We start from the raw sequence: 13,733 nt of genomic DNA on the forward strand, positions 1-13,733 counted from the left end.
GTTACAACACAAACTAACTTGTGAAATGATGAAAAATACAAAAAAATGAACTAAATCTAAAACCGCAACAAACAGCTATAGGTAGCTCCACCCCCAGTACTAACATTTATTTTATTTTAGAACGTGAGTTTCTGCTCTTTATTTGAGGTAAGGAAGTATGTTAATTGAGAGCAGACGGTCACATCAGTCAGCAAAGCACTTTTTGACTAAAATTATCAGGATAAAAAATTTAAATATAAAATCTAAATAGATGTTTATAGCTGCTGATATCAGTTATCTGAATTTTACAGTCCCTTGAAATCAGTATTGATTTTAATTTTCATATCAGATGGGCCCTAGTAAGCACACATTCACACTTCACAGTGATCTCTCACCCTTGTGCCTCTCCAATGCCCCGGTTTTCCACCTTCAGTTCACACTCCTTAATCATGGAGCTGAGAATAACCTGCCAGGGAGACAAGATCAGAGCAGGAGAGTAAAATTAGAGCACTGCCGGGAACTCTGACACCATGTGCTCTGGACGTCAGCTGGGCATTAGTGGACAAAAGCGAATTAAAAAAATAGAAACCAGGCGGCACGCTGCAAAACGCTGGCAGCGAAGACGGGAAGACACAATATTTTAGGATCATCAAAAATGTGATTGAGGTCACATGAAGAGGTTCATTTCAAGTGGCCCACAGTTCAGTTCCTCACTCTAATAATTAAAGAACCTGCTCGTTAGGGTTTTAGTCAGGGAGTTATTTGTCATTTATAGCAATTTATAATAGGTCCTGAACAACAATCCTTTAGCTTAGTAACTGAATAGTAAGCCTAGAGTTTAAATGTTTAAAATGCACATCAAACATATGGCCCACGGGCAGGAACTGGTCTTTTATCTGCCCTGCTGGATAAATTTAGAATCCAAGTTCATCTTGTGGACCATAATTGAATGTTTATAAAATAATGACTGACACAACCCTCAACTAACCATCTCAAAGCACTACTTCTGCCAATAAGTGAATGAAAAACTAGAAAATTACTCATAATTATTAGCCTAAGAGTCTTTCCTGAAAGTGAAACTGTTCTGAATTGAAGCCGAGTTTTAAAACGTGGAAGACCACACTCACAGCTCAATGACAAAACTATCAACAAGCAGCTCTAAAGAAAGCTAAAGTGTTAAAGTTACTGTATTTGCTAATATCCAGTCTAAACATAAACAACCTACAAAACAATGTTAAGGTCAGTTAAGTTAGCATTTTCTGACTTGCTATAAGATGACAAATCCTCAGCATCCACTAAGCATTTAATCTGTTTTGTAGATGATACTTGTTCAATCAGTTCTTTTAAAATTTACTTGCCTGATAAATGATGAAATTTATGAGGGGTTGAGGTTATTAATAATTATACATCACATTGAAATTATACAAGACCGAGTCATTAATTTAAGAATCAAGAGCTGCTGAGCACTTAGGAATAGGGAACTGAACAATAAGAAAATTATTTACTTAAACTTCTCGCTTTTTTTTTTTAACCAAACTCAAGGCAGGGCCTCCAGTGAATGCAGTAGTTCATCCAGTTCCTACCTCATGTTCTGGAGAAAGATGCTCCATGTCTGTTCGCAGGCACCTCAGACCAGGAAGAAAATGATTTACCATAATTTCTTCAGAAATAACTGAGGCATTAGAGTTAAGGAAACAAATTGGAGTTTAAGAGAACTCAAATCAAACCAAAAAAAGGGTCAAAGATTAAGGTGATCCTTATGGGGGGCAGCTCCCCTTAGTTGGTAGCAGGTTTTTTTTTTTTTTCTCATTTGTTTAGATTTTTTAGACTTGTTACTCTTTGGTTACTGGAATGATTTGTTGATGCAAATTCTTTGCAAACTTTGGTGGTCAAACAATGCAACTGAATTAGATAATAGAATCTTCACAATGCATAGTGTCACAGTTTTGCATTACGATATCACGATGCACCCTTACGGTCCTCTAAACGCGTTAGAGGTTACTGCTTTCAGTGTTTTCGTAAAGACCATGGAGTATGTCAACAAATAAGTTTTCTGCTTTCTTTCATTGTTTATAATGTGGCCAACTGCCCAACTGACCTATCAATATAGGACTATGTGTTAGAGCAAATCAGAGCCCAGATAACTCAGACGCCTAGTTTTGATCACTGACAGTGGTTTCAATTAAAGGTGGCAAATTTTGTCAATTTCCTGCCTAGGTTTGTTAGCTCATCATGCCATTATAGCCACCATGCTATACTATTTATGGCCCTCACAGACACCTTTCATGGAATCCAATCAGTGTAATGAAGGCGGGGCTTGTGCTATAGACACCCCCACTCAAACGAATGGGCTTTTTTTTCTGAAGTCAGTTAAACTGTATGGGTAGGGATTTTAAAAAATCAAGAAAATCAACTCAAAACATTAAATAACGAATCGAATTTTCACCTCAGAATCAAATATCACGATAATCCTGAACATATTTGTATCATCACATCCACAAACAATGTGGCTATTTTGACAAAAAAAAATGATGAAGATAACATTTAATTTTAGGATGAATAAGACCTTTGCCAGCATCCTGTGAAGCTTTATCAACCTCAGCTGTTATGAAAGAACGCATTTGTGGGTGGAGCATGGATAGATCAAACCCATCTGTGAGCTAACAGACACTTGTGATTGGCTAGTATAGAAACAGAACGATCCATACCCAGAGAGCTGAGCCAATTAAACTACTGGCCAGGGAAAGACAGTGGCATCGCTAACATTTGAACTCCTAGCAATCTCCTGACAAGGAGAAGCCCCTGGGCAGAGGGTCTCAAAACAGCCTAGGGGTAGGCAATTTGGCAAAAATATCATCATTATCACAATACACATCACGATATTTTGACAAAAAGACACAACGCACTAGTTGTGCTACATTTAAAGAATGACACCGAGAAATCTAGGCTCAATGATTATCATTAAACATATTACTTTACTGCACTAAATTCAATTAAGCAAGACTACTTATGCCCTCTTTTGTGTCATTATTTTGTGTGTCATGATAATAACATTTATCACGATAATGATAAACTACTGTAATACTGCCCACCTCTACTGCAGAGTATGGGAGGATCCACCGCACCACCACTACACTAAATCTGTGCATCTTATCCGCCCTTATGTCCCCCACCGCCGTTAGAGTCAGAGAGAACGAGAGAGAGGATGAGTGCAAACACGAGAGAAAGAACAGGGGAGAAAGAAAGTACACAAGCAAACAGAGAGATAGACAGATAGTTAGGCAGACTGACAGACTGAGGCATAAATACTGAGAAAAGGAGAGTGAGTGAGAGAAAAAAAAAAACGAAGGAGAGACACAAGAAAGAAAAAAGAAAAAGGGAAAAAAAAGGGAAAAAAAAGACACCCACACAGAGGCAAAAAGGCATGTGTGCTGGGAATCTAAACCAGGGGGCCGTTCCTTAGGCTTCTCTGCCCAGCTCAACATCAGAGCGCGGTCAGCGGAGCCTTCCACCATCCACCCTGCAATTTATCATCCAGAAATGGCTGAGGTTTATTTTCTTTCGTTCCCCGCCAGCGGGATACGTAAACATTTTCAAAACGACACAGTGTTACAAAGAGGAAAGAGAGGGAAAACGAAAGATAATGAGGGAGAGAGAGAGAGAGTTGTTAGCCATGAAGCCTCCAGTCCAGTTAAAATAGTTGAACAAGGCTCAAGAATAGGCTTTGTCGCTGTCTGAACAGAACCTTGTAAGTTCAAAATGGTAACTTTTTTTTAGGACAATGAAAAACACAAATTTTAAAGTGCATTAAAGGCCCAATATCACACATTTGTTTGTGTTTAATTTTCTCTTTTGTACTGTATTTATTTTTTATATTTTTCCCCTTAAAGTCCCATAAAAAATATGTTTGTGTAGCTTTATGTACCTACAAAAAAATCATTTTTACGTGCCTATTTAGAACTTCCATGTAAACGGGTGAGGCTAAACTATATATGTATGTAAATGCACCAATTTGTTTAGTCACAAAAACAACAAATTAAAAATTGATTTTTTTTTAAAAATTGAGTTTTTGCAGCTTTTTTTTTTCTTTATGGACTAAAAAGTGAACTGTATGTTTTCAAATGTTTTTAAACGTTTCAAATGTTTACAAGCTACATCACACATTTATAAAAAAAACATTCCGCTGTCCATGATATGGGCCCTTTAAAATAAAATAATTTTATTTCGAGTCCTTTTGGGCCATTTTTCCTGATCCATTCGTCATGAAATGTTCACACTTTGTAAAAGGCAGCTGGCATTTTCACATGATGCAAGAAAAAAGGGGTTTTGTTACAAGGGTTTGATCTGACAGCGATGATTTGCTTTGTGTGACACTATGTGGTTAACGTCTCACATGGAAGCACGTGGACCTGCACAGCCATGTGCCACACTCACACTGTGTCATAAAGAGGAGGACATCTGTAAGAACTTTAGGGAAACCAGTGGAAAGAAGGGGAAAAAAAAAAAACACTCCAGCACCCTGAAGATGCTCCACTCCAAGTGCTGGCGGTTACCAAGTGGTCCCGGAAACATGCTGTTCTTTTGAGCTTATAAAATAAAGATTTAGACCTTTAATCTGCTTTTGCTTAGGGTTGCACAGATGTTTCAACAAATGCAACTTAAAGTGATTCAAGAAGCCTAAGAGGCTGATACGAAAATGGCTTGGATTTAAAATAGAGTGATTTACCTTTGATGCCAAATTGAAAGTGTATCATGGTGTTGAAAAGAAGAGATTCTGTGTTACCCTCAATGTGAGGCTGAAATGTTGAAAGAAAGCTGAAAACTCACTAATTGAGACAAGTTGTAGTCAAAACAGGAACTTTTAAGTTCAGTATAACAAGTACAATATAATACCTTTAGAGGACAGTGCTGAGTAATGTAATCTCCTTTATAGTCTCTGCCTCCAATCCAATATTCTTACATTCTGCACCCTGTTAGCTCGATGTCTTATTCTTATTCAGTAAAAAAGGGTCCTCTCACCCCTCAACTGAACACTGGCTGAAAGATTTGGCACCCAGATCTATGCTCAAAGGACACACTCTACTATTTTCACACCTGAACCTGCTAACACTTTTTTAGCACATCCTTTACTTTTCCAGGTGAGTATTAAGTCACCAAGCACTATTACATGACTACCTAGTTACCTAGCTAGCTAGGCAGCTAATGCCAATATTATTCGTTGGTACACTAGCAGCTATGAAATGACTGTTTTTTTGCTCTTATTTTCCTTCATATTGAATTGTAAAACAACATTTAGGCCCCTCTCTGTTGACTGGGAAGGATACAGCAGCAGGACAGAGCACTGTAGGCCTCAAACAGCTGGCTGGCTATGTCCATCCGCTTGTTCTCCGCTGTCTGCATGTTGTTGCCCAAAGCCAGCTTGTGCAAATGAGGGAGGACGACTGCGGACAGAAAGACACACATTGATTGCAGGTGTACACATTCCGTACCACAACCAGCGGTGGACAGTAACAAAGTACGTGTTCGTACTTTGTTCACAACTGAAAACAACTACATTGACTTAAGAAATACAGTACTGGGCAAAAGACCACCCCTTTATTATTTAATATTCAGTCAAAATGGCCTTTAAGTACAATATATTCATTTCAGCATCAGGAAAAGAGCAGAAAACATATTTTAACATATTTTTGCTTTCAGTTTTCCAAAGAAACCTGTAGGGATATTTTTCCACACCTCCAAAGTTGAGGTTAGAAGTTGGCTGCATTTTCTGCTTGTCACAATCAAAAACACATTCAGTGATGTTGAGGTCTGGGCACTGGGGTGGTCAGCTCATTGTTCTGAGAACACCAGCAGCTTCTCTGTTTGATTTCTACTTATTTGTCTTTTTTTCTTTTCTCATTGAGGGCTTCTTAACAGCTACACATCCTTTCAGACCCATAGTGTTGAGTTATCTTCTCACAGTGGAAGGATGGCTGTGGATGTTTTCAGATCTGAAGCAAAAGTGGAGCTTGATTTTCTCCCCTCTCTCAAAGATGAAAGCTTTGAGTGCTGCTTATCTGATGAGGACAGTTTTGGTGATCTACCAGGTCTTGCATTGGTGTTACACTCTCAGAAATAAAGGTACGAAACTGTCACTGGGGCAGTACCCCACATTTAACATTGTTTGTACCTCGAATGAAAAACGTACCTGCACAGCACCTTTATTTCTAACAGTGTAGGAGTCCTATTTCTTTGTATCTTGTATGCATTCAGGAAACTCCTATTTTTTCACTTATTTTTCTTTGACTTTCTCCATCCTTATGCAAGTGCATTATCTTATATCTAATCTCCTTAAAAATATCCCCTGAAAAATGAATTACTTGTACTTAATGGCTATTTTGACTTGAAAAGACCTTAAAAAGGTCTCTTTGTGTACTGTTAGGGACTATAAGCTCAGCTCCATTTCACTATAATGAGTAGTGACGTAGTAATAATGAAAGAAGAAGTGCTGAGTGTGTAAAGTGCTTATACATACACTCATCTCTAAACCTGGGCTCAGCGTTGGGCCCGACTCGTCCAAATGTCTTTATAATCTCCATGTGCAATGAATGCTGGTCCTGATACTGGGGGTCTTCCAGAAAAGAGGCCAGCTGCATTTTTACTCTCTCCAGCAACTGAAACATATATGAATATAGATTGTTAATAACATGAACCCAACAGACCCAGCACAGGGTCCAAAAAAACAGAGAAAGCTGAAATTTGGATTGGTAAGCACTCAACTATGATTTGTTCAATGATTCAAAATAGGTCTACAACTCATTTTAATTTGTGATCTGATTTGTTTTATTCATACATAGAACATCAGAAATATACTGCTGTTTAAGGATGGAATATTTACAGATGTTAATTGTATATTATGGTATAAAATCCAATGACTGTCACTGCATTTCAAATTTGAATAAAACTGTGTATGATCAGCATCTTTTCAAGCTACACTATGTAATATTTGGGGATTTGGAGACCTCTCTGGTGGAAATGTGTACTTGTACGCATGGAGAAGGAAAAACATTTTGTATTGTGGGTTGTGTTTCAGAACCCTTCTCTGAGTGGATGAATCAGATGATTGCGAGCATATTCAAAGAGAACTCTGTCAAAACTTGGTGAAGGATGTGCTATCCATGAATGTAAGTGAATTATCTATTGTTATCATCATGTCTTCATCAGTACAATGCAGATTCTGCATTTGAAACCTAAACACAAAGCCGGACCTTCATTTTGAGGCTGAGTGTGTGATGATAATGCATAAAAATGTATGATGCAGACTGAAAAACTCCCGACCTGACTTTTAAATTATTATTTCAGATTAAATTCTGAACAGTAAACAGTAATAGTGTAGGTGATCATTTTATATTTATTTAAATTGTAGTTTTTTTGTGATTTTTCTGTATTTGTGTAAAAAATCTGAATTTGAATGTTCTACTACTTCACAGATCCAAATATACATATGATACGAATGCACTTGTGCACAGAAGAAAGGTGCAACTTGCCTCTCTTTGTGTTACAGTCTCCATAATGGTCCCAAAAGCAGGAATAGTGGATATCCTCACTGAGCTGAAAACAAAAAGTGAGTCAGCATACATTCAAAAGAAGCCATTCAGCATTACCCCAACAATCCACTAACCAAACACAACCACCGATCACTAGACTGGAATATGTGGTAAGCAAGGATGGTTAATGTTAGACGAGCATGCCAATGGCAGTATGAAAACCACAACACTATTACAAAACAAAACATCCAAAACAAACAAACAAAAGAAAAATACCCAAGAAAAAAAAAACTGATTTAAAAAAGAGAGAGATCCAACCAAGAGAATGCGGAGACAGGATAATTGGTGTTAAAATGTCTCATGGCTGGGTTTAACTCACAATTCGGGACCACTGCACAAGGTAATAAGGGCCGGGGCTACCCGCTTGTCAATTAAGGCTTCGCTCATGCCTCGAAGGATCAGCTGCAAACCAGTCAGATGCAAAAAAGAGACGGGTGGGTCAAACAGACAAACACATGGCCCAGGACCTAGCAGGGCAGGGGTAGAAAAAGAAGGGGAAATCTGGACTGGGGCCCCGGGGGATAAGTGTGGCAGCCAAACACACCAGGAGCCACATGAATGGGGGGGTGGATGGATGGACGGATGTCTAGAACATGCAGCTGCTTCAAGCCTGTTGGTGGTTAGTGGCGATCGTGCTTTGCTGAAGGACGTTAGTAACAGGCATGTGTGTCACATTCAAAACAACAAAGCGGGGTCCTTCACACTTTGGTCTTACCAGGAAAGCCCATATATATGGACATATATGGTGGTCCTCCCACTACATTTATTGAAAGCATTTACATTTGGGTGGGGCAAAATCTTTCCATGCTCAGCCCACAAATGCAATTTTTCATAGCGCCTGTTGCGCAACAGAACACTGGATAAAATCTTATTCAACCTAATTGAAGTTTTATTGCACAAAAAACACCTACACTGTTCTAACTAAACTGCTACATAACTTTGAGCTTCTAGTTTAAAATGCTACACTAATGAGCTGGACCATGTTGCCGGAGCAAAGCGAAACTAGGCACCTTGAACACGTATACCTAGGCTTATCAATTATTACATATCACCTGATAGCAATTACTGTGCCTAGTTGCAATTATTTAAGCTGATAAGTTTCCACAGCTGTTATCTTTCACAATCGTGAAATCGTTTATGTCACAACAAACGGAATGTGAATTGTGATTGTTTTCATCAGTTGGTCTGAGGCTTTAAAGTGTAAATAAAATATTTTAGAAAATGATGAACAAAACAAACCCCAAAAAGTCAATTAAATCATTAATTTAAGGTTACTAAAGGTATCAAAAAGTGATTAAAAGGTCAGCTAAAATTTCATGACAGTGGTAGGTCTGTATACAACAAATCTATCCTAATCATCACTGGTTGATCAATTACACTTCAGGGAACAGGAAAATTGCCTAAATTTGTTTTGTTTAATATCAATGGTTTTCAGCACAGCCATCAGTAAAAATGAGTTAAGCTTGCTATGTTTTTGTATTTTCTCAGGTGTAATGCTGACTGACCTCAAACAAACATAAGGTGAGATTAATAATGCAATAAAAATGAGTTGTATGGTACAGTTTCTCATTACACTGAATGGGATTTTTGCCAGCAGTCTGTAAAGCTTGTGCAATGAATTTGTGGTCAGAGCATGGATAGGTCAATTAAGAAGCCCTTTATAAGCTGAAGAGCGTGTGTTACAGCAGGGAAAACATTTGAATTTGCAGAGCACCGATACTTTAGGACCACTGGGCGATTTTACATCTGACTGATGCATTACTGTTTGTGACATTACGGCTCTCTTGGGTCTAATGTAGGGCTTTCTGGGCAAAAACCAAGGCAAGAAGGACGTGTGTGAGTGAAGGAGGCAGGAGGAGACTTACATTTCAGGATCACTGGAGAGAGTGATAAGTGCCGGAACAACTCTCTGAGCTACTAGCGTTTCATTCACCCCCTTCACCAACAGCTGATTGGTCAGAGCAGGGGTGATGTCACACGGGATGCATGGAAGGAGCGAGCAGAGAGTCATGGAGAACACCACAGGAGAGAGAAAGGAGAGAGACATAGAGAGGGAGAGTAAGGAGAGAGAATGAAATGGAGAGAATGAGAGAGAGAGAGAAAGAAGGGAGGAAAGAGAGAGAGAGAAAAAGAGGACAAAAAGAAAAACAACGGTAACAAAATAACCACAGCGCCGACACACACAACGTAACAGTCACACGACAACAGAAGCGGCGGAGAGGAGCCGACCACAGACTAATGGAAAAATAAAAAAGGTCCAAATCAAAGGAACTAAAGAGGCCAGGCAACTGTCACTAAGCTACGGCCACAGGGGAGAGCAAAAAGAGCCAATGGACTCCTCTTTACTTTTTGATTACAATGATTTTTCCAGGGGTAAAGTAGGGAGGGGATGGAATGAGGGGCTTCTGCTAATCCATTCTGAATGACGACAGCAAGCGTGCAGCAGTGCAAAGACATACGGATGCTTTAAGCTATGACAGCTTTGTATATACTGTTTGGTAGAGTTACACTGTGTACAGGAAGGACAATGCAGGAGGGGGCGCTACAGGGGGTTTGGAGGGGCTCTGTCAGCATCAGCATCAACATCAACATCATCATAACTAAGCAATCATTCAAACAGACTAAAAACAGTGCAATGTCATAAATCAGTCAATTAAAGGAATAATTAGGTGATACAATTTTCCCCAAATCTACTCATTTAGCCAAGAAACGTTTGCAGTAGAGCTACGAGGCTAATGTACCTAACAAAAATGGATGCTTTCTGCCACGGTATGACATACTGTTACCTAAAAACATGACTAAATTAGGACATATAGCTAAAAACAATATTATCACCCATGATGCCAGCTCATAGTGAATATACTCCCATTACTTGTTACCTACATTAGCTCCAGTGCAAAACTAAAGAAGGAAATTTCAGACGGCAAAAAAATCTTGGCGTATCGACTCTTTTTGGGGTCAAATTGTGCCAATTTGAATTTTTTACCAAACTATTCCTTTAAAATCAATCATTTTCAGTATAGGTTATATCCAAAAATGATACAAATGCAAAGAGCATCTAGCATCTACCTTTACCAATTCACAAGCATGCAATGATGCATGTTGTATTGTCTCAGATGAAGTGCACACTGACCTCGAACATGCGGGCAGCGGTGCAGCGGACAAGGGCCGATGTGTGGACTACTCCGTACCACAACACGGTCAGCAGCAGCTCGTGGTACGCTGGGTTAGCCCTGACCACAGACAGAGAGAGAGAGACAGTCAGCGGTCATCAGTGGATTTTTTGTTATGCTTTTTCAGTGTTGACCTTTTTATTTAATTTTTTTTGTTGGCTTAGTAACATTTCATTTCTGGTGTTTTTAAATCCATTTTCCTTCCACTTCTTTTGATTCAATTGCCATTCTGTCTCTTTTTGTTTGTTGTTACTTAGTTTGGGGACATTTCAAAACTGGTGCTTTAAATAAGTTTTGACCACTGCTTTTGAATCAATTGTTCTATATTTTACTTAGGGATGTGAAGCACTTCAAAATGTTCTGGTTGCAAAGTATTGTTTCTTTTATTATTTATTACCAACATCATCATCATTATTGTTATTATTATTAGTATTAGTAGTAGTAGCAGTACTAGTAGTAGTAGTGGTCATAGTAAAAGTTTATTCTAAACACAGCATGCAGACATACAACAAATGTCCACTTGACCAGTATGATATAAAGCTTTATACACTCATATGTAAAAGTCATAAAACACCTTTTGTCAATGTTTTAGATACATATTTTGTTGATTTCCTAAGTGAAAATAAGTTAACACATCGTCTACAGAGCACACACCTAAATATGACACTTTTAGTCACAAATTATGTTTATTTGCTGAGTTTACCATATTGGAAAAACATAAAATACACAATGTGCCATAACCTTTTTCCCCCAAATATGCTAAATTCAGCAAACAAACAATTATTGTATATTAAAATATGCAAACATGTTCTCTGTATAGGATGTGTTAACTTATTTCCATTTAGAAAACCAGCAAAATGTCATTTGCTGACAAAAACAAAATTATTAACAGTAAGAATATCAGCATATATATTCCCCATAGAGATTCAACTTAATTGCCCATTACAGTGGAATTTTGTGTCTTTCCATTGTTTCACTAAAATTCTTAGTCTGATCTCCATCTTATACATATTTCAGCATAATACTCCATTAATAATAAATCTAGTGATAATTAAGCAGAAAAAGGAAAGTTTATTAAAACGTTTATGATGCAAGGTTGAAATGGTTCAAACGTTTTTTAAGAAAACTGATCTAAGTCCAGACCTTGGTCTGGTAAACCTGCAAGAAGCATTACATTTTGAATTTGGCTCCTAAAGTGCACATATTGTAACCAAATGGTGCAATCCATCGCTGGGATTGCTGCATTGCACAATGATGTCTATTACTCATCACTGAATCAGCTCAAAAATGCAAAAACAAATGGAACTGACTTTTAAGAGAAAAAGAGAAAGAGAAAAAAAAAGCGACAATAGCTGGGATTCCAAGAAGACAGATTCAGGAGACACTATTCTGAGCTGAGATAAGGCTAAAAAGCATTGAGTTCTAGATAAGCAAGCTAATGTTGATGCACAGGAGCATCCTGGTTTTGACTGGTGTGTGTTTTGCTGAACGAGCAGAGTCATACCCCAGCTCCACAAACGAAGCTTTTAGACTGTCGAGAGGAGCATGGGAAAGAGATAGAGTGGTCATAACGTCCTCCAGGAAGCCCACCAATAATTTGCGGTCTTCCTCCTGTTAAGTAAAATAAACAGTTAGCGAGAGAAAAAGTAAAAGAGTGAAAGAGAAAAAAGGAGGTGGACACAGAAAGGCTTTAGGCTGGCTTTACACAGTCAAACTTTCATACAACGAGTTCCAGATTGCAACTTGACAGATACTGAACATATACGGTTGTATGCAAACGTTTGGGCACCCCTGGTCAAATTAAACATTATATTTTGAAATTATCTGACCAGGGGTGCCCAAATGTTTGTGTATGCTTTTATCATATGTCACATATACAGTCAACGGTACAAATCCTTTGTGAGTGTGGTGAGGGGAAGTGGAGCTCCACTTTTCTATTGTTTTTGTTAGTTTGTTGCTCATTTATTTATCCATAGTTCTCACGCAAGCACTGTCGAGCACAGTCTGTTGAAAGTGCTGAAGGTATTGCTTTAAAAGCCATTTAAAAGCTATATTTGAATGGGAGGGCTACAATCACAGACTACCATAGCAACATGCAGCCCGCTACAGCTACTATGGATGGTTCAAAGGGCCAAAGTAGTGATATGCCATTTACAATTTAGTGTATAAAAGCCTATATTATCCACAATCATATCTGAATTTTCTGTTGTTTTGTTAAAAATCAGTAGTCCCACATAATTTATTATATTAAGTTTAATCTTAAGAGATAAAAATACATTTTTCAGCCATGTAGTTTGATCAATTTGAATGATTTTTCAGATGTGCGCACAGAGAACATATGCACCAAAGGAATTTCGGATATTAATGGGATAAAGTGAACTGACTTTCCACTATGCAATGCAAGTGAAATTCACCTTCAAGTTATTAAACTATCATGGAAGTTTTACCTTGTAAAACCAGCCTTAAAGTAGAGCTCTGACCTGGTTGTAGCATGTTAGCACCCCAGTTGCATAGATGGGCACCGTGGCCTTGGTCAAAATGCCATTGCCGGCAGAGGCATCTAGAAGAAAATATACACAAAATATAAAAATTCCAAGCAGCATGTGGTTTTGCAGCTATAAATCACCCACAGTATGATCTTACAAGACAATTCTGGGAAAGAATTCCTTATGGGACAAAAAGCTAACTTTAAAAATGAAACGTGTCAACTGACAGTGTTTAAGCAGAAAAATGCATTCAGACAGTCAAAATGGAAAGGATCTCCTTGGCAGAGAATTCAACCACAAGTATTTTTATTTTTTTTTTAAAAAAGGAAAAAAACACAACATTCTCAAAGAGTGAGAGAAAAACCTCACTTGCAGTGAAATGTAGAAATACAAATGTAACAGTGTTTGTGTATGTTACTGAGAAACAAAGTCAGAGGAATGTTCACTACAGATCAAAAGTCTGGAAGCAACACTGATGTTGTTAAAAAAAAAAAAAAACTTTTTCTTTA

The 13,733-nt window shown here is 38.1% G+C and overlaps 1 protein-coding gene across 5 annotated transcripts in view; it reads right to left on the minus strand.

Annotated features, from left to right (window-relative positions):
- The window catches only part of relch (RAB11 binding and LisH domain, coiled-coil and HEAT repeat containing), a 70,998-nt gene that overhangs the window by 5,452 nt on the left and 51,813 nt on the right, over positions 1 to 13,733 (minus strand). For 4 of the 5 annotated variants that reach the window (XM_036558203.1, XM_036558199.1, XM_036558200.1 and 1 more), the window contains 9 exons: positions 13,219 to 13,298; positions 12,243 to 12,349; positions 10,699 to 10,798; positions 9,431 to 9,513; positions 7,506 to 7,569; positions 6,494 to 6,632; positions 5,304 to 5,420; positions 1,563 to 1,651; positions 375 to 445 (listed from right to left, as the gene is read on the minus strand). In XM_036558203.1, coding sequence (XP_036414096.1) covers positions 375 to 445; positions 1,563 to 1,651; positions 5,304 to 5,420; positions 6,494 to 6,632; positions 7,506 to 7,569; positions 9,431 to 9,513; positions 10,699 to 10,798; positions 12,243 to 12,349; positions 13,219 to 13,298 — 850 coding nt within the window. Of the gene's footprint in view, positions 1 to 374; positions 446 to 1,562; positions 1,652 to 5,303; positions 5,421 to 6,493; positions 6,633 to 7,505; positions 7,570 to 7,809; positions 7,968 to 9,430; positions 9,514 to 10,698; positions 10,799 to 12,242; positions 12,350 to 13,218; positions 13,299 to 13,733 lie in introns of those variants that run through there. The other variant, XM_036558202.1, reaches the window with a different exon arrangement.

This window comes from Colossoma macropomum, unplaced genomic scaffold (genome assembly GCF_904425465.1).
Source record: "Colossoma macropomum unplaced genomic scaffold, Colossoma_macropomum, whole genome shotgun sequence".
NCBI classification, from domain to species: domain Eukaryota; kingdom Metazoa; phylum Chordata; class Actinopteri; order Characiformes; family Serrasalmidae; genus Colossoma; species Colossoma macropomum.